The sequence below is a fragment of the Mobula birostris genome, chromosome X, assembly GCF_030028105.1.
Source record: "Mobula birostris isolate sMobBir1 chromosome X, sMobBir1.hap1, whole genome shotgun sequence".
In the NCBI taxonomy this organism is placed as follows: Eukaryota; Metazoa; Chordata; class Chondrichthyes; order Myliobatiformes; family Myliobatidae; genus Mobula; species Mobula birostris.
Window position 1 is genome coordinate 79,064,452 of NC_092402.1, and position 21,790 is coordinate 79,086,241.

Genomic DNA, 21,790 nt, shown 5'->3' on the forward strand with positions numbered 1-21,790 from the left:
TCTTGGCCTGAAACATTGACTGTTTATTCATTTCCATAGATGCTGCCTGGCCTGCTGAGTTCCTCCAGCATTTTGTGTGTGTTGCTCTGGATCTGCAGAGTCTCTTGTGTTAGTGGATGTTTTCTGTAAACTTGCTCTACACTTCTAATGAAGGTAGGAGGTGGCCGAAGGAGTAGACTTGACTGATATAGGGTCATGTGGGCAGGCCTTCAACCCTTTAGTTTGTGTGTTTATGGCCACAATCTTCAACAGTAACCGATGCACAACGCTTAACGAACAATTGTATAGATGCTGCACCTCTTCATCACACATTGCGAAGTGAGCAAAAGATGTGCCAATCAGATCTGAGGATCAGTGATCAGGACTGGGGACAGAGGCAAGAGTCAACAACCAGGAGCAGTCTGTTGGGATCTTGCACAGAGGATGTGGCTTGGGTCCTTGAAGAATTGAGCTTATCAGGCCTTTCAAGAGATTGGGTTAAAGAGGATTGAAGGTTTTGGGAACTGAGTGGATTGTGGTACCAGGTGAGTGGGCCATTGGGAACTCTGCTGTTGGGGGTTCTGGCCATTTTGAAATTTGGCCGTTAGGTTATTGAGTCATCAGGACCCGAGAGAAATCTGGAAATTTGGTTCAGGACCACCTAGGCCAGAGATAGTTGATTGGGACCACAATAGTCAGTCTCATGTGATGAACTGAAATAAACATTACACCAAGAATGATGAGACCTGATACTAAATATCAAATTTACCACTCGTCTATTTAAATTGACACACAATGACCTGTAAAGTATTGCATTCTGTTTCGTCAGAAGTTTATTTTCAATCACTGAATTAAATAACACTTTGCAATCAAATTTCTTGACCAATGTCTCAAGCTGAGAATGTCAATGAGATTATTGTGTGGCTGGTGTTCAGTTTTCTTGGAAGATGAAAGTACTCCAAAAGCAACTAAATGACTTTGGGGCAGTCTGATGGTGCAAGAACAAAAATTTTTTTTTTTGAGATACAGTGCGAATAGGCCCTTCCAGCCTTTACAGCCACGTCACCCAGCAACCCCCATCCAAGGGGAGGATGTGCAGACTCCTTGCAGATAACGTCGGAATTGAACTCCAAACTCTGACACCCAGAGCTGTAGTAGCGTCATGCTAACTGCTATGCTACCGTGGCATCTACGTGTATGATCACGTTGTTTTTACTCCTAATAAAAATGATTGATGTAGATTATTTTAGGGCAATCTAGGTTGGTACATGAGACAATGAACAGTAGGATGGGCTGGTAAGTTGAGCTGAAGTGGTGTAGAGCATAATTCCACCATAGAGAGCTCAGGCCAAATAGTGTGCTGCAACCTGTCTCTCACTGGTGGCTGATTGGCCTCTTTCAATTAATGCCTTATGGAGGAAGAGTCGCAAAATTACATCGCCAGCCATCAGCTTGCCTCTGTATGGCGATGGTGCTTGTTAATCACTTTTTAATCTTCTGTACACTTTAAGCTGTTATGAGCTACTTATTTATTTACTGCCTGTTACACCACTGGCGATTAGGGCAGCAATGAAGATCCTCCATCTCTGTCTGTCTTTGGCCATCTTCTCTATTGTGCCCCAGGTGTGGTTCAGGGGCTTCATTTCTGCCTCTACATTACAGCGCCAAGTTGTCTTTGGTCTCCAGCATTTCCTCAATGAAGTGATGTCTTGATGGTGGAGTTAGCCTCTCTTCTCATCACGTGTCCAATCCAACTACAGCATTTCCTCACGACGATAGTGGCCATGTCCTCTTGGTAACACTGAAGGAGTAGGACGTGGTTGGAGATCTTTCTTGGCCAGAAAATACAAAGGATCTTCCAGAGGCTTGTGGTGTGGCAAGGTTGCTGTCTGTCATGTCTAATAGTTGTAGTGTAAAGGTGTATAAAGGGAGAAAGGGAGAGACCCTGGGTGGACCAGTGAGAGTAGGAAAGCAAATCAAGGAGACTGGGTTACCTGAAAATGGAAAATTCAATGTGCTCGGTGGACATAATCCAGTGGACCCCATTTAAGTCATATCAAAGTAAGCCATGTTAGTTTCTGCATTGTATGCATGGATCTGCATTGTACGTACGGCCCACTATTTTCCTCTAGTTCCTCCACAGTGGGGGTCTGGTCTTGCAGAGAAACTGCCAGGAAACCCAGGGGCCAAGTAGTAAGTCCTTTATGTTAAATTACAGGCACACTAGAAGAAGAGGCTATGTGATGTAATTTCTGTGCCTGACTGCTTGGGGATGTGGAGTAAATTATGGGTTAAAACTAAATCGAGATCTATGAGTCGAAATGCGGTTCAAAGCACAGGAGAAAGTTGCTTTAGCACTGAATTTAATCAGAGCAATTGTTGTAAGACAGACCGCCCGCAGGAATGTTGATGACAATGTCAAGATGAGTAAATTAAATAGACATTTTACTGTAGTGTAAATGAAACCATCTGTAGATGACAATCCTATGTTTGATGTGTGTGAGCAGGGAGATCAGAATGAAGGGCGGGGGGGGGGGAAGAAGGGAAGTTTTTTAAATGCAGGATGGACAAGTCTGGGCAAAGGATGAACAATTCTAACTAAAAAAAAAAATCCCAGCCAGTCCTTAATTTTTCATGGGAAATTCAGAACCCAGGCCAACAAAACACGATCATAAGAACATAAGAAATAGGAGCAACAGTAGGTCATCTGACCTGTCGAGCCTGCTCTGCCATTCAATAAGATCGTGGCTGATCTGGCCATGGACTCATCTCCACCTACCTGCCTTTTCCCCCATAACCCTTAGTTCCCCTACTATGCAAAAAAAATCATAAAAGTTCACAACACAAAAGGAAGTCATTCAACATTTGGTGTCCAACCTGGAAAATGATGACTTTGGTTTCAGTCCAGATCCCTTTTGGGCTTCTCCAGCTATTTTTAGATATTGGGAAGCTTTCTGTATCCACTATACCTTCAGGATAGTGAAATTCACTTTTGGGAAGGGAAGGGTATAATCTGATATGAATAGTGGTATAGAGAGCAGAAGGAGAGACAAAAATAGGGAGAGAGACTATCGGGGATTTTTCATGAATCACTCAACATAGCTTATTGAGGGTAATTGGAAAGTACCAAGAGCAGAAGCAACTGTTAATTTCTTTCTCCTCTTCCTAGCCCAGGTGTGCTTTTAAGACTTCAATTGTTGCTGAGTTGGGTTACTTGACCAGGGTCTGTGGGCTTTCCTCGGTACAAAGTAAGGAAGGGGCAAATATCAGTTCTTTTATAATCTCAGGTTAAAGTAGCATTGGCTTTTCTTATTACATTAATCTGACATGTCTTTAGCATGCTTTTTTTAAAGATATGTTTATAATCTTCCTGATTTTTTTTTAATAAACTGCAGGTTTAGTGTCTACCAGTACAGGAAATGATGAGACAGTTATTCCCTTCAGGAAAACTGCCGCAGCAACAGGTACCCCAACTAGACCCTTGGAAGGTGAGTGGAGTTTCAGAATACTTCAGTTCAATCTAAGCTTCAAGAACACAAACGAAAAAAATTAAAATGGAGCACATGAAAGGAACATCATTTTCAAAGCACTCAGTAATTGGCATCACTAATGCTGAAATAAAGAAACTGTAAAGTTGAAAGATCTGTAGTAATTATGCAGATATTCTATCAAGTGTGTTAACATGGTGAACACTTCTTGCCTGTCAAGAACCATAGTCATACTGATTGACAATTGATAAGACCAAAATAGTAGGAAGCTGCTTTCAGTTCCCATGCTTGTAAGATGAGAGACATCTTCCGTCACCCAGTAAACACAATCATAAATACAAGAGATTCTCCAGGTACTGGAAATCCAGAGCAACATACACAAAATACTGGAGGAACTCCGCATATCAGGGAACATTCATGGAAAATAATAAACATTGACGTTTTGGGTTGAGCTCCTTCTTCAGGATGACAAAATAGAATTCACAGTCTCTGCTCCAGGATGGACTCCAGAGTGAGATTCTGACCCCATAGCTTCAAGCTCAAGATGTAGAACTTCTTAGGACAGAGGCTCCCTCCAATCCCTGCATCTCCTGAGTGCAAGAAATCCTAAGTTATTCAATGCTCACTCACAACTATATTGGTCATGAATCATTAATTACTCTGGGCACAGAATATAATTCTAATCCTACATGATTGAACATTCTGTATTTTCAATTCTCATTGTTTTATCTTAATTTATATATTTCATTAATTTGTAATCCTATTGGTGCACACATGAAGTTTTTGCAATAGACCACACAGCAATAGATATTGTTTAAACTTGTTAACTCTGTACCATAATGCCAGTTATTCATACTTGCAGGAACCTGTCCCATTTGAGTCTGTACCCAGTGGGAGTTGGAGGTGGAGTGAGAATTGGCAGGCAGATCTAACGAGCTCTGTCACACTTACCAGGAAACAAACACTGCCTGGGCATGAGAGCTTGTAGGGAATATCAGACCAATCTAGTTACATTACGGTATTTACAAACATTTTGACAGTGTGCTGCGTGTTATTTCTTGCTGGTTGTGATTAGTAACACAATATTTTTTTTCATATTGCATTAATTTGGCAGGGGTTTGGGAACCAGAGTGATGGGGCTAGGGATGGGACAGTTAGTATACAAGTAGATGTAGGGTGTAGTGAGAGTATGAGGAAGGAAAGGCAGATAATAGGGGAAACTTGCAGTCAGTGGGATGAGGTGAAGTGTAACGTGGGTCAAAATTGAAAAGGTTGATGAATGCAGGACTGAAGGTGTTATATTTGAATGCACGCGGTATACAGAGTAAGGTAGATGATCTTGTAGCGCAGTTAGAGATTGGGAGGAATGACGTTGTGGGCATCTCTGAGTCATGGCTGAAAGGAAATCACAGTTAAGAGCTTAACATCCAAGAATAGACATTGTATTGGAAGGACAGGCAAGTAAGCCCAGGGGTTGGGTGGCTCCGTTGATCTAAAAAAAATGAAATGAAATCCTTAGAAAGAGCTGACATGGAATCAGAAGATGTAGAATTCTTGTGCGTAGAATTAGGAAACTGCAAGTGTGAAAGACCCTCATGGGAGTTTTATACAGGCCTCCAAACAATAGCCAGCATGTGAGCTACAAATTACAACAGGAGATAGAAAATGCATGTAGTAAGGGCAATATAATGATAGTCATTGAGGATTTAAATATGCAGGTAGTTTGGGAAAATGAGGTTGGTGTTGGATCCCAAGAGAGGGAATTTCTAGAATGCCTATGAGATGGCTTTTTAGAGCAGCTTGTGGTTGAGCTCACTAGGGAAAAAGCAATTCTCAATTGGGTGCTGTGTAATGAACCAGATTTGAGCTTAAAGCTAAAGGACCCATTAGGAGACAGTGATCAGAATATAGAATTCACCCTGCAGTTTAAGAGGGAGAAGCGAAAGTCAGATGTATTGGAATTACAGTGGAGTAAAGGGAATTACAGAAGCATGAGAGAGGAGCTGGCCAAAATTGATTGGAGGGGGGACACTATCAGAGATAATGGCAGAACAGCAATGGCTGGAAATTCTGGGAGCAATTCAGAAGGGGCAGATTAGAACATTAGAAAGTTCTTGCCAAGAACAGGCCATTCGGTCCAACAAAGCTTGTCAAATGAATATCCGCATAGTGTCTTGAAATAGCTATTGAGTTTAGATTTAGATAGATACATCCCAAACATGAAATTGTATTCCAAAAGGAGGATGAGGCAACCATGGCTGACAAGGGAAGTCAAAGACAGCATGAAAGCAAAAGAGAAGCCATATAATATAGGGAAAATTAATGAGAAGGTAAAGGATTGGGGAGTCTTAAAAAACAAGAGGCGGCAACTAAAAAACCCATAAGGAGAGAAAAGATGAAATATGGAGGGAAGCTAGCTAATAATAAGAGGATACAAGAAGCTTTTTCAGATATATGAAGAGTAAAATTGAGACATGAGTGGATATCAGACAGCTGAAAAATTATACTGCCGAGGTAGTAATGGGGGACAAAGAAATGGCAAGCAAACTTAGCAAATATTTTGCATCAGTTTTCACTGTAGAAGACACTAGTAAAATGCCAGAACTGTGAGAGTGTCGGGGGGCAGAAGTGAATGTAGTTGCTGTTACTAAGGAGAAGTTGCTTGGGAAGCTAAAAGGTCTGAAGTTAGATACGTCACGTTGACCAGGTGGACTACACCACAGGTTTCTGAAAGAGGTAGCTGAAGAGAATATGGAAGCATTAGTAATGATCTTTCAAGAATCACTAGATACTGGAATGGTTCCTGAAGATGGGAAAATTGTAAATTTCATTCCACACTTTAAGAAGGGAGGGAGGCAGAAGAAAGGAAATTAGACCAGTTAACCTAACTTCAGTGGTTGTGAAGATGTTGGAGTCTATTATTAAGGATAAGGCTTTGGGGGTACTTAGAAGCACGTGACAAAATAGGTCAAACTCAGCATGGTTTTCTAAAGGGGAAATCTTGCCTGACAAATCTGTTGGAATTATTTTAGGAAACAACAGGCAGGATAGACAAAGGAGAGTCAATGGATGTTTCTTACTTAGATTTGCAGAAAGCCTTTGACAATATGCCAACTTGAAGCTGCTTAACAAGTCACGAGCCCATGGTATTACAGGAAAGATTCTAGCATGGATAACACAGTGGTTGATTGGCAGGAGGCAGAGAGTGGGAATAAAGGGAGCCCTTTTCTGGTTGGTTGCTGGTGACTAGTGGTGTTCCACAGGGGCTGGTATTTAGACCACTTTTTTTCACTTTGTATGTTAATGATTTGGATGATGGAATTGATGTCTTTGCTGCAAAGTTTGCAGATGATAAGACAATAGGTGGAGGGGCAGGTAGGGTTGAGGAAGCAGGGTGTCTGCAGAAGGGCTTAGACAAATTTGGAGAATGGGCAAATAAGTGGTAGATTGCATATATTAGTGTAGGGAAGTGCATAGTCATGCACTTTGGTAGATGGAATAAAGGTGTAGACTATTTTCTAAACGAGGAGAAAATTCAGAAATCAGAGGCACAAAGGGACTTGGGAGTCCTTGTGCAGGATTCCCTGAAGGTTAACTTGCAGGTTGAGTTGGTAGTAAGGAAGGCAAATGCAATGTTAGCATTCATTATGAGAGAATACGATAGGGTCTTTGGCAAATACGATAGGGTCTTTTAAGAGACTTTTGGATAGGTACATGGAGCTTAGAAAAATAGAGGACTGTGGGTAACCCTAGTAATTTCTAAGGTAGGGACATGTTCGGCACAACTTTGTGGGCCGAAGGGCCTGTATTGTGCTGTAGGTTTTCTATTTTTCTATGTTTCTAATAAATTCAAGTGCCAGGATGTAATGCTGAGACTTTATAAGACATTCAGCAGACCACACTTGGAGTATTGTGAGCAGCTTGGGGCCCTTGTCTAAGAAAGGATGTGCAGGCAATGGAGAGAGTCCAGAGGATATTCACGAGAATGATTCCAGGGATGAAGGGATTAATGTATGAGGAGTGTCTGATGACTCTAGGCCTGTACTCACTGGAGTTTAAAAGAAAGGATGTATCTCATTGAAACCCATCGAATATTGAAAAGCTGATATAGAATGAGTGTGTTACAAGACGTTTCCTATAGTGAGAGAGTCTCGGACCAGAGGTCACAAACTCAGAATAGAGGGATATCCATTTAGAACAGAGATGAAGAATTTCTTTAGCTAGAGGGTGATGAATTTGTGGAGTTCTTTGCCACAGATAGCTAAACAGGCTAAGTTATTGGGTATATTTAAGGCAGACCTTGATAGGTTCTTGATTAATCAAGGCATTAAAAGTTACGGGGTAAAGGCAGGAGAATGGTGTTGAGAGGGATAATAAATTAACCATGATGGAATGACAGTGTAGACAATGGGCCGAGTCGCCTAATTCTCCCACAATTTCTTATAGTCTTATGGTCTTTTGTTCCCCTTTTGAGGATACTCTGCCGACATACAAGGCTATTCCAATAGCACCTCCTGTAAATGTAGCCATGCCACTGAGAAGGACAAAGGCAGCTGGTGAATAGCAACACCACCATCTGCAGGTTTTCCTCCAAATTGCCCATCATCCTGATTTGGGAACATCAGTTGTGAATATTTCTGCTGCTACCTAATCAGAATCATGTTTAACATCACTGGCGTATGTCATGAAATTTGTTGTTTTGTGGCAGCAATACATTGCAATACATAATAATAATAAACTATAACTTACAGTAAGAAATACATATTTTTAAAAAGTTAGTGCAAAGGAGAAGAGGAAAAAATAGTGATGTTGTTTTCATGGATTCATTGTCCATTCAGAAATCTGATGGTGGAGGGGAAGAAGCTGTTTCTGAGGTATTGAGTGTGTGTCTTCAGGCTTCTGTACCTCCACTTTGATGGTAGCAATGAGAGGAGGCCATGTCCTGGGTGATGGATGTCCTTAATGATGACCGCTGCCTTTTTGGGACCTCACCATTTGAAGATGTTCTCGATGCTGAGGAGGCCAGTGTCCATGATGGGGCTGGCTGAGCTTAAAACTTCCTGCAGCTTTTTCTGATCCTCTGCAGTGCCCCCTTCCATACCAGATGGTGATGCAACCAGTTAGAATGCTCTCCATGATACATCGGTAGAAATTTGTAAGTGTCTTTAGTGACATACCAATTCTCCTGAAATTCCTAATGAAGTGTAGCCGCTGTCATGCCTTCTTTGTAATGCATCAATATGTTGCACCCAGGAACATGAACAACATATCAAGCACATGTTGATGATCCCTGCTGCAAGATTTGGGGATGTGTCAGTTGCCAGCTGAATGGAATTAATGTACGTGTGGAAACTACACCCAGCTGCAAACCCACACTCTCACCCAATCTGATTGACACCACTTCTGACAAACTTAGCTCAATAGCATGCCCAGGCAGTCAAGCAATCTTATCAGTTACATTGTTTTCTGCCACATTTTCACCTTACTTTCAATAGTAAGTGCCAGGCAGCCTTGGAAGCCAGCAGGCCCACGATTCAATCAGGAAATTCATGTCGACCTGAAGCAAATAGAGGCTTTGGCATCACCTTTACAGTGGTATTTTATTATGGGAATGAAGCCTTTAAATGAATAAAATCATTCAGCCACCAAATCGCAGAGATTGACTATCATATTTCCCGAGGGTTTTCCTCTAGTACCCGAGAGTTATGGTCTTTTGGTTGTTGGCATAAAGCCCACTTGGTTCACCATATCAGTTTAATTCTGCCTTCCCACCATTTTACACTCAAAGACACTTCTCCTGAGTATTAAAATTTGCCCCATCTTTTTTATTTGTTTTACCTGGGCAAGTTATACCTCAATATATAAAGAAGGTGGCCAAGGAGTTAACTGAAAAAATGTTAATGATATAAGATTCGTTTCAATTTTTACACAAGACTAAACAGACAGAAATCAAATTCCCAAAAATGTCTGTGTGATAATATCTAATTTCTATATTCTCTTCCAAGGACAGTCAGGTGTCTGGATGTTATACACGTGAACCAAGACATAACTTTGTTTTCAGGTTTTGCAGGAGTGGTCCAGCTGTGCATTGCAGTGTGGGGGACTGATGCAAGCATATTGTGTTAGGACTCCAATTAAAGTCAAATTTTTAGGATGGGTAATGCTGTAGTATGATCTCTTGGAGTTGCTTACCTTAAAATCGTGTTTCAGAGATTACAAGTCACCCTGATGTGCCCCTGGAGAGCGATGCTACGCTGGATAACTTGGAAACCTTCCTCAATAAGCTTCACTCCAAGAGTAAGACTGATGCATTTGAATTTCAATTTGAAGTCATTGCTCTATCTGTGGCCTCTCAAGCCATCGATAGTCAACCACCTGTAAAGGACTTGGGACCCAAATTACCTTCCACTCATAATGTACCCTGATACAGATCAGGAGCTGCTTGAAAAGGGTTACAAGTATCTTTTTTCTAATATTGGTTTGGGCTCCAGTGCAGCACTAATCACTATTGCTGACTTGGAACAATGATTGTATATGATGCAGAAATGTGTTGATGTGCGAAGTAAGGCAGTCATTTGTGGGTCGGAATAGAAATTTTGCAGTCAATTGAAGTGATTCGGTTGTGGTTTCAAATTGTGTGAGTTAATATGCAACTCATTCTGCTGTGGATGGTGGTTCCACTTTCAAAGCCCCAGCAATAATTGCAGCTCATTTTAACTGTCATAAACTAATAACAGTTGAATGTGCACAAGAACACTGATTCATTTGCTGAATTTATTTATTTATTTGTTTTTTTGTTGGTTATTTAGAAATACAGCATGGAATAGGCCCTTCAGGCCCTCTGAACTGCACCACCCAGCGAACCCCGATTTAACCCTACTCTAATCATGGGACAATTTACAATCAACCAATTAACCTACTGACCGATATGGCTTTGGACCGTGGGAGGAACCCATGTACTTCTGGACTGTACAAACATCTTACGGATGATGTCAGAATTGAACTCCAAACTCAGATGCCCCGAGTTGTAATTGTGCTGCACTAACTGCTACCTTACCATGGCGACCATTGAAGAGAAAGGGACCCAATTTGAAGTAGATTCATATTTCAAAGAATTAAGAAGCATGCTATGTTCCCAGATGGGAAAAAAGATAATGTATATGATGCAAGGAAATCAGAAACTATTTGCTATACATCTCAGAAAATCACAGTCCAATCCAATCAATGCTCACAAACCTTTAATAATCATTTAGGTTAAAATAGTTCAGTAGAATGCAGAAAGTGGAGACAGTTGTTTCTTATTTCTATACAGTAGTTTATAATTTCAAAACATCGCAGCCAGTTTACTGCAGATTCTATCCAATGTGCATTGTTGTGTGTGTTGTCAGACCACTCAGTTAACGTGAGTCATGATTATGACTGAGGCTTTGGATAAGGAACCATCACACACAACAGAGTGAGCTGTAGGGCTGCATGTCCACTGAGACAGTTTCAAAACAAAGCAACAGCACCTTGTTTTGTTCTCCCCACTTTCTTGCCAACTCCTCCCATATTGTACGTCCCACCTATAGAGTAGAGACAATTTACAGTGGCAAATTAACCTCCAAACCTGCACGTCTTTGTAATGGGGGAAGAAATCAATGCGGTCAGAGAAAATTCACTCAGTCACAGGGAGAAGATGAAAACTCAACACAGTCAGCACTGGGGGCTATCATTTAACCAGGCCTCTGGCACTGTGAGCTAATGTTTCCACAAACTGCACCACTGCACCTCCTGGAGGTTTAGAAAAGAAACTTCAGGAGATGATTCTTAAGCTTTACAGATGACCAGCGAAAACTCGTGATGCATGATAGGGCAGGAAGTGAGAGGAGCAGATTAAAAGTAGGAGGGCTTTAAACATCAATGGTCAAGCTTTGCTCCAGAACATAGAACATAGAAAACCTACAGCACAATACAGGCCCTTCGGCCCACAATGCTGTGCCGAACATGTACTTACTTTAGAAATTATCTAGAGTTACCCATAGCCCTCTATTTTTCTAAGCTCCATGTACCTATCCAGGAGTCTCTTAAAAGACCCTATTGTATCTGCCTCCACCACCGTCACCGACAGCCCATTCCACGCACTCACCACTCTCTGCGTAAAAAAAACTTACCCCTGACATCTCCTCTGTACCTGTACCAAGCACCTTAAAATTGTGCCATCTCATGTTAGCCATTTCAGCCCTGGGAAAAAAACCTCTGACTATCCACATGATCAATGCCTCTCATCATCTTATACACCTCTATCAGGTCACCTCTCATCCTCTGTCACTCCAAGGAGAAAAGGCCAAGTTCACTCAACCTGTTCTCATAAGGCACGCTCTCCAATCCAGGCAACATCCTTGTAAGTCTCCTGTGCACCCTTTCTATGGTTTCCACATCCTTCCTGTAGTGAGGTGACCAGAACTGAGCACAGTACTCCAAGTGGGGTTCTGACCGGGGTCCTATATAGCTGCAACATTACCTCTCAGCTCTTAAACTCAATCCCATGATTGATGAAGGCCAATGCACCGTATGCCTTCTTAACCACACAGTCAACCTGTGGAGCAGCTTTGAGTGTCCTATGGACTCAGACCCCAAGATCCCTCTGATCCTCCACACTGCCAAGAGTCTTACCATTAATACTATATTCTGCCATCATATTTGACCTACCAAAATGAACCACTTCACGCTTATCTGGGTTGAACTCCATCTGCCACTTCTCAGCCCAGTTTTGCATTCTATTGATGTCCCGCTGTAACCTCTGACAGCCCTCCACACTATATACAACACCCCCACCCTTTGTGTCATCAACAAATTTACTAACCGATCCCTCCACTTCCTCATCCATGTCATTTATAAAAGTCATAAAGAGAAGGGGTCCCAAAACAGATCCCTGAAGCACACCACTGGTCACCAACCTCCATGCGGAATATGACCTGTCTACAACCACTCTTTGCCTTCTGTGGACAAGCCAGTTCTGGATCCACAAAGCAATGTCCCCTTGGATCCCATGTCTCCTTACTTTCTCAATAAGCCTTGCATGGGGTACCTTATCAAATGCCTTGCTGAAATCCACATACACTACATCTACTACTCTTCCTTCATCAATGTGTTTAGTCACATCCTCAAAATTCAATCAGGCTGATAAGGCAAGACCTGCCTTCGACAAAGCTATGCTGACTATTCCTAATCATATTATGCCTCTCCAAATGTTCGTAAGTTCTGCCTCTCAGGATCTTCTCGATCAACTTACCAACCACTGAAGTAAGACTCACTGGTCTATAATTTCCTGGGCTGTCTCTACTCCCTTTCTTGAATAAGGGAACAACATCTGCAACCCTCCAATCCTCCAGAACCTCTCCCATCTCCATTGATGATGCAAAGATCATTGCCCGAGGCTCAGCAATCTCCTCCCTCGCTTCCCACAGTAGCCTGGGGTATATCTTGCCCAGTCCCGGTGACTTATCCAACTTGATGCTTTCCAAAAGCTCCAGCCCATCCTCTTTCTTAATGTCTGTATGCTCAAGCTTTTCAATCCACTGTAAGTCATCCCTATAATCGCCAAGGTCCTTTTCCGTAGTGAATACTGAAGAAAAGTATTCATTAAGTACCTCCGCTACCTCCTGCGGTTCCATACACACTTTTCCACTGTCACACTTAATTGATCCTATTCTCTCACGTCTTATCCTCTTGCTCGTCACATACTTGCTGTGTTAAATTCGTCATTAAACTGGGCCTAAAATGAGATACTTTACTGTAGCAGTGCTTCATCAAAGTAGACATCTTCAGTACAGTAAATATTTTCTATTTAGTGTTACTTCTGATGACACCAATCCATTAAATTCAAAATGGGCCAACATCAAACTAAAATAATACTGCTAATAATATCTTGGTCAAGAAAGGTCTGTTTGCACAGGTCTCTCTGGGTATTGTTCCTGAATTTTTGTTTTAATTTATCGTTTTTTCCTTGGTCTGGGCATGGCTGGTAATGCCAGCATTTGTTGCCTATTCCTCAGCCCTTGAGAAGGTGGCAGTGAACCACATTTGGCTATGGTACAACAGAATGACTTGCTGTGGATTTGAAAAGGCATGTAGATCAGACTGGGCAAGAACAGCAGATTTCCTCCTCTGAAGGACATGGCCATTTGACCATTAAGAGATTGCATTTTAATTAACAATTCCAAATAGGTCTATTGCCTTGATTTAAATTCCACAACAGCCACAGTAGGATATAGACTCTCATCTTTGAATTATTCATTTTGGCTGTGGAATATAAATCTTCTCATTTATCCACCAACCTGAGGAATAGCAATCCATGATAGCTTTCTCCTGGGTACTATATGAGTATTGAGATACCCAACCTGTCTTCCTGACTTAAATGAATAAACTTTTACACAGACTAGGAATGTAACTAGGACTTTCCTGTTACTGTAGATCAACTATCAAGAATACTGACTTGTGGTATTTACATTTGTCCTACTTCTACAAAATACCTGTGAAGAGTGAATTTTGATTTTTCCAGTGAATTAAACTTTCTTAGATGAATATAGAAAGCCCATTTTTAGAGGAAAAAATGACATTCCTGTTGTGGAATTGGACATATGCCTGCAAGAAATAAACTCAAGGTTGCATATGGTGACATATACGTACTTTGATAGTAAATTTACTTTGAACTTTGAAGTGTTTTGTAAGTCCTGGGGCCTTATCAGACTTTTCATCCTGTTGGTAGTTAGATAAATTAACTGGGAATAAACTCTGAATTTCCAGATCTTTGTCTGACAAACCTGACTTGTACAATCTCTTCCCAGATACTAGCAATGAAGAGATGATGATCACAGTGACAGAACAATCAGTGAAGGAAGTACTAAAGCCTGATGACGATGACACCTTCAGTAAATTCTATAAGCACACACCAACCCTTCTGACATCAACTGTGGTGGAAATTAAAGAGAATTTTGATGACATTTTTGAATCCAACACCCCAAGGTAAGAATTCAGTTGTTTCACTGGAATGATTTTGTTAGAATCTTATAGGAACAGGAGTAGATGTATTTTGTTTCAAATTAAAAATAATCAAAGATATAAGTGCGTGCTGTAACCTGCTGTCACTTAAACTGAAGCTAATTAACAAGTATGGTAGGATTAAGCCATGATCAAAGGTATAGTCCAAAACTGCGAAGGAAAGCAGATGAAGATAATTAGGCATCAAATCAGAAAATTCTGGAAAAACTGAGCAGGTCAGGTAGCATTGCAGAAAGAGAGAGTGTTAACATTTCACATTAAACTCCCAGCCTTTTCTGATTTATTTCAGATTTCCAGTGTTTACAGTGATCTTTAATTTAACTTACAGAGTATAATTAGGCACCTTGCATGAGTTATAAATGATCAAAGAGTATGATGAGTGTGACTAAGAATCCGACCTGCTGCCTAGAAGTCCATTCAATACTTGGACCAGTCAACAGATGGCTTTTGGAAACAGCGTGAGAGAGAAGACCAGATGATTAAATTGCAATGGGCTAGGTTCTGAGGGCCAGATAGCCTTCTTAATACGTTGAAATTCTAAAGCACAGCAAACAAAATTGGTGCTCCTATTGGGACTCTAGCTTTTCATCTGCCCTGGGACCTGGGCTCTTTTAAGACCATAAGATATAGGAGCAGGATTAAACCATTTGGTCCATCAAGTCTGCTCTGCCATTTCATCATGGCTGATCCATTTCCCTCTCAACCCCAGTCTCCTGCCTTCTCCCCGTATCCCTTCACGTCCTAACTAATCAAGAGCTTATCAATGTCTACCAATGACTTGGCCTTCACAGCCATCTGCTGCAATGAATTCCAAAGATTCACCACTCCTGGCTAAAGAGATTCTTTCTCATCTCTGTTCAAAAATGGACATCCCTCTATTCCAAGGCTGTGTCCTCTGGTTTTAGACTGCCACACGGTAGGAAACATCCTAGCAATCCATACAAAATGCTGGGGGAAGAGCATAGTCAGGACTGATAAAGGGTCTCAGCCCTAAATGTCGCCTATACTCTTTTCTATAGATGCTGCCTGGCCTGCTGAGATTTTCCAGCATTTTGTGTGTGCTGCTTGGATTTCCAAAGTCTGCAGATTTTCTCTTGTTTATGATAGGAAACATCCTTTCCACATCCACTCTATCAAGATCTTTCACCATTTGATATATTTCAATGAGGTCACCCCTCATTCTTCTGAATTCCAGCGAGTACAGGCCCGGCACCATCAAATGCTCTTCATGTGACAAGCCTTGCAATCCCAGAATCATTTTTGTGAGCCTCCTTTGAACTCTTTCCAATGTCAGTTCTGTTTTACATCCTTTCTTAGACACAGGCCCTTTCTTAGGCTGGGTGAGTGTGTGAGAGTGCATAATCTCCCAATGCTCTGTAGAAGCTTCAGGATAAGAGAGGATCTAGCTTTTAGCAAGCGTCTTTCTTGTTCAGTACCCTGGGGCAGCAATATGAAAACAAAGCTGGACTGTCATTATAAACCAGTCCTCCAATTGCATCTTAAAAGCAGGACTGTAGCGAGAATAGGAGCAAAAACAATCATACTGGAAGAAGTTTAAAATACATTTATTATTAAAGTAGTTATACATTATACAACCTTGAGATTCGTCTCCAAACAGGCAGCCATGAAACAAAGAAATCCAAAAATAAACCGCATATATATGAAAAAACTGTCTACACCCAATGCTCAGAGAATTTTAAAAAACACGTCATGCCTGTAAGAAAATAAAAGAATAAAATAACCCATAAAAAGGACTGTCGAACACCGAATGTACAATGAAAACAAAGCATGCCAGACAGTAACTGTAAGCAAAAAGTGTTTCTGAACTGAAATCCGCAAAGAGAGTCCGAAACCCATAGTTCAGCACAGAGCTGAGCAAATGTTGTGGAGCAGTGATCTTAATTGGCCCGTAGCTTGCCTCAGGCCTCAGCACCTTGACCTTTCCAATCTGGCCGGTGCTAACTCTCTGTCTGAATAACGGGGAACTCAGTCAATCAAGGAATATCTGTGGGAAGAGAAAGCAGATAACATTTCAAGTCAGAGACCCTTCCTGAGAACTGGTGGAAGGGTGTCAGTTCTAAAAGCAGAACTGCGGTGGGCGAGGATAGGGTGGTTGGTGAAGTGTAAAACAATGGACATTGGTTGAGCTGGATTAGGATATGGAGAATGCAGACTCACCATTAGTGAGGGGTTTAATGGAAACGGGATGAACAAGAGACGAGCAGGATAGTGGGAAATAATGAGAGAGCAATTTACATGAAGTTGAAAACTTCACAGTTGATTCTAGATGTTTGCCTTGTGCCCAGGCAGAAGATAATGTGCTGTTCCACTTGTTCACATTTAGCTTTAGTAAGGCTGACTGAGGAAAGTGTTCAGTTCAAGAGTGAAGGAGAGTGCAATTTTTACTGAGTTTGTTTCTCTATCAGTAAAATGCTGAGGCTGTGTCAGACTCAAAGCACAAAGTGCAAATGTCCTCTTTGGGTCAGATCACACCAACGTAACACATAGCGTGGTTAAGGTGGCTTCTCACTGAGAGAGATGTTGATCTTTAGCGTTTGTTCCTGTAGACTGATTTCTGAAGTGGCAGAACACAAGCGAGCAGTGAGACCTCTTCGCAGAACACAGTCTTCTCGCAATCCCCTGAGAGCGCTGGCTGCCCGAGATGACATCCGTTTGGAGTATACAGAGCAGCGTCTGAACGTGGCCACAGTGGAGGCCAGGAGGATTCGAGCTGAGAAGAGTAAGTTAGAGAGATCTGCCTTTGTGAGAGACAATACGTAACAGCAGTATTCTCTGCATAGTCATCCTGCATGAAGATTCATCACAGGGGAGGTCCCTGTGTCCATGCCAGATTTTTCCAAAGTCACAGCTCTTTTCTGCAGGTCCATATAGTTTCTCCCTTGTATGTTTAATATATCCATTTTGAAAGTTATGATTGACTCTATTTTCACCACCTTTTCAGGTCATGAACTCCAGATTATATTGTTATCTACATAAAAATATATTTCTTCACATGGCCTCAGTTCTTTGACTACTTTCCTTAAATCCTGTGGTTACTAAGATAATTTTGACTGACTTACTCCATTGAAACCCCTTCTAATATTAGAAACCAGTATTAAATCTCCCTTTTGCCCACCCCCCCCCCCACCCCCCACTTAAAGAGAACAATTCCACTTGTCTAAGAGTAGGCTTTTGCAGTACAGGGTCACTGCAAGTAGACCACCTGAGTAAATGAGAGAACACGACAGCTGGGTATTTTAATTTGTGTCAATTAAATAATGGTTGCTTATACGGTGACTATAAACCTAGTGGGTAGCACGTTATTATGTTCCAGACTGTATACTCCGTCTTGCCTTGAACACAGCGCAGATGGCGTGTCATCCAATACAGCTTTATTTAACTGTTTCCATTGGAACATGAAGAATTAGAGTCGGGTAGACTGCTTGGGCTTCAGAGCTTGCAGGCTCTTGGCTAATCTCCTACCTCAGTGCCACTTTCACGCACTATCCCCATGTCTCCGTATCCCTTCTATGCTGAGAAGAAACTCAGTAGCCGAGCCTCTGCAGTCACTCCAAATGATCCACTACCCTATGAGTGAAGAAATTTCTTCTCAACTCAATCTTCTCCAAGGTTACTTTAGGGTCATTTTGTGCTGATCCAGAAATTTGTTCCCTGCATGCTTGATATAAAACATAACGTGACCAGCATGTAAGAAAGATATTTATTGTTGTTCCTTAAATTTATTGGTCTTCCTTGTGAACACTTTTGCATACCTCCAGTGGCCAAGCACTCAAACTACGCGGATGTGGCATTGGCAGGGCTAACGAGCATAGAGAACTTCAGAAATGTGAACCTTCGCAACGTGAAGATGACAGACCAGCCGTCCAGTAACAGCACACTTCCCTTCAACAAGCGAATGTTGCTGCAAGTTAAGGGTAACTATTGTCCCACTGACAGCAGTGCTTAAAGCTGTGGGAAAGGGTTCAGAGGAGGTTCACGAAAATGATTCTGGGATTGAAAGGCTTATCATATGAGGAACCTGGGCCTGTACTCACTAGAACTCAGAAGAATGAAGGGGGATCTCATTGAAACCTATCAAATGTTGAAAGACCTAGGTAGAATGGATGTGGAGGTGTTATTATATAGTGGGGGTCTAGGACCAGAGAGCACAACCTCAGAATAGTGGTACGTCCATTTAGAAAGGAGATGAGGAGGAATTTCTTTAGCCAGAGGGGTGTGAATCTGTGGAATTCATTGCCACAGGCAGCTGTGAAGGCCAAGTAATTGAGTATATTTAAGGTGGAGGTTGATAGGTTCTTGATTAGTCAGGGTGTGAAAGGTTATGGGGAGAAGGCAGGGGAATAGGTTTGAAAGGGGTAATGGAATGGCGGAGAAGACTCGATGGAGCAGAATTGGGCCATTTGGCACAAAGTTTTATGGCAGGGGTTCCAACCTTTTTCATGCCATTGACCCCTACCACTAACTGAGAGGTCTGTGGACCCCTGTCTTATGGATTTATGGTCTAAAATCAGATTATTGCTGCCTAACTATGATTTTATGGTATCAGAGACTCAGCAATATTTGACATCATTATTTGGTCTATGTAGCAATGCCAAGAATACAGTTTAAAATTGACCTTTTTTTCATTAGCTTACATTTGTCCTTTGCGTAACAGTACTATTCCCAGCTGACGGTGACACAGAACACTGAACCACACCGCTCATTATTTCTGTGCAGACAAGCTCTACATAGTCTATATTTTCTGTTCCCCACCTGTTCATGTGCCGGTCTAAATGCCTCTTAAACATTGCTCCCATGACATTCAAATTGAGTTATATTATTTCAAGGTTTTAGTTAGGAGCATTTAAAAACTGTTAAATAATTCAAAAGATTAAAATAAAGTAAATGAAGCTTCTGTCTGCACCTTCCTATCTCCGCAAGTTGCACTAGCTCTCTCTGGCATAGAACTGCAGCTGAATGTGAAGTGGTTCTAGATGCTCTCTCCTAGAAGTCACTGGGCTCAGTACCTGCTCCAGTCACAGTGGTCAATCTGCCGTACTGATACCTGACTTCCAGCAGGTTACAATCTCCTGCCTGCAGCCAAGTCCGGGATGAACGGAAACTGAGACCACCAGCCTTATTCAGACCAACAGATGGATCTAGAGCAGTGCCCACTTTGAGGTAGTTAGAACTTTTGGGATACAGTGCCTCTCATTATGGCCATTCAGGCAATGGAACTCGCACTTACAGATTTCACAAAACACTACCCAAAACCTTGAGACATGGAATAAGCTATGGCTCCATGGAATTTATATGTTAAAATGAACACAAAGTTTACTTTTCAGCTTGCGTTTCTTCACAGCTTCACATTACAGAAAATTGAGATAATGGATTGTTTTCTAGGAAGGCAACACTGCCTTGACAAGCAGAGAGATGTTGGCCTTATTGAATGAGCTGCTCAATTGCATGTTGCAAGAGAGATTTGGCTGACCCACTGCTCCCTCAGCTCAGGCTGTTGATGCCAACAAGTCAGCTACAGCACCTCAGTGCCTCCCCAGTTGAAGTGAGGTGACAAAGAGCAGACTTTTCTTAAACCGTACAATGGTGATGTGCATTCTAACATAACCTGCCACTTTACACATGACCTCTCTGTCTGATTTATGCCACTGCTGGCAACAAACAACCGTTGTGATTTGGTGCAGGACCATGGTTAACTCTGCCATTTCACAGGTCGCAGACATGTCCAGGTTCGGTTGGTGGAGCCCAGAGCCAGCTCACTCAACAGTGGGGACTGTTTCCTCTTGATAACTGCACAGCACTGTTGCCTTTGGATAGGAGAATTCGCTAATGTGATTGAGCGCTCCAAGGTATGCCTGCTAAATCTGACTCCTTCATTAGAATTCAATGTAATGCTTGTGCACACTGTTTGGCTCATGTCTGAAGTTTTCCTTGGGCAAGTCTACTGAGGTCCCATGTTCTGTAGATTAGGCACATATTCCCTTTGGATGGAAAGTACAGGCTTGATGAAGTTATTGCTTAAGAGGAACAGGCTAGATATAAGAAAACTATTCTATTTGGTGCAGGAAACCAGAACAACCCAGCACACACCTCACACTAGACCTAATCCACCAGAGGTGAAGTTAAGAAAAAGCTTCTCAGAAAGAAATGGAGATGTGGAATCAACTTGTAACAAAGCTATGTGGTGGAGTCAATTTCAAATCATGGATCAGCATTCGTGGGGAAAAAAGTTTACTGGGAAGTAAAGACAGCAATGACACTGTTGAGATTGCTCTGCTGACTCCAAAGGGCCTCATCTGTGTTGTAATAAATAAGAGCAGGAGGACGGACCCTAGGGATTTAATGACCTTCTTTTCCATGAGGAGAAATTCACCCTGTCATTCTAAATCTAATGAATGATCTAAAGGACTACACAGGATTATGAAGATAATTAGCACATTCATGCAGAACTGTTGGATTTCATTTGATTCAAGATTCAAGTTTATTTTTCATGTGTACATCAATACGTTTGCATCAACAACCAAAGCACCCAAGGGCAGTCTGGGGTTGCCCACAAGTGTTAACACCATTCCAGTGCCAAATATGACCATGGAGATGCTGGATTTGACAGTTATGGACAACAGTCATGCCACCTAGCCTCCTGATTCCTATATTTCCATATCTCCCTTTGTGTGTAGGGAATTGGCACTAAAATCCTTTAAAAACATAAGAAATAGAGGCAAGCAACACACATCAAAGTTGCTGGTGAACACAGCAGGCCAGGCAGCATCTCTAGGAAGAGGTACAGTTGACGTTTCAGGCCGAGACCCTTCGTCAGAAATAGAGGCAAGAAGAGCCTCCCAGACCTGTGTCACCAGTTAATAAGGTTATGACTGATTCCCTATCTTTACCCAAATGAGTGTTCATTTCTGCCATTGACCAGTGGCTACTCAGGGTTGCCTATACTTGATGACAGAAGACTTTCACAGACATTGCAACCAGCAAATCTCCAGCTATGGGTTCAATAGGCATAGGAGGAATATAAAGAGTACATTATGAGCAGCAATTAATGGGAAAAGTGTTGCAGGTAGTGTGGATTTGGCAGGAGGATTGCATCATAAAATACATTTGCAATGATTGCCTTGGTGTCAGTCACTCCTTACACATCAATATTATCCTGGAGCTTTCTGCTGACTCTGGTAGCAGCCCGACACTTTAGAGTGTGTTGCCCAGTGAATATGGTGGTATTGAAACTTTACCATTAACATCCAGAAGCATGTATC

General features: G+C 41.8%; 1 protein-coding gene across 1 annotated transcript in view; it reads left to right on the plus strand.

The window, feature by feature from the left end:
* The window catches only part of LOC140191884 (supervillin-like), a 263,570-nt gene that overhangs the window by 205,520 nt on the left and 36,260 nt on the right, over positions 1 to 21,790 (plus strand). The window contains 6 exon segments of the mRNA XM_072249701.1: positions 3,375 to 3,467; positions 9,678 to 9,764; positions 14,297 to 14,474; positions 17,078 to 17,250; positions 18,290 to 18,445; positions 20,241 to 20,377. Of these exon segments, the coding sequence (XP_072105802.1) occupies positions 3,375 to 3,467; positions 9,678 to 9,764; positions 14,297 to 14,474; positions 17,078 to 17,250; positions 18,290 to 18,445; positions 20,241 to 20,377 (824 nt within the window).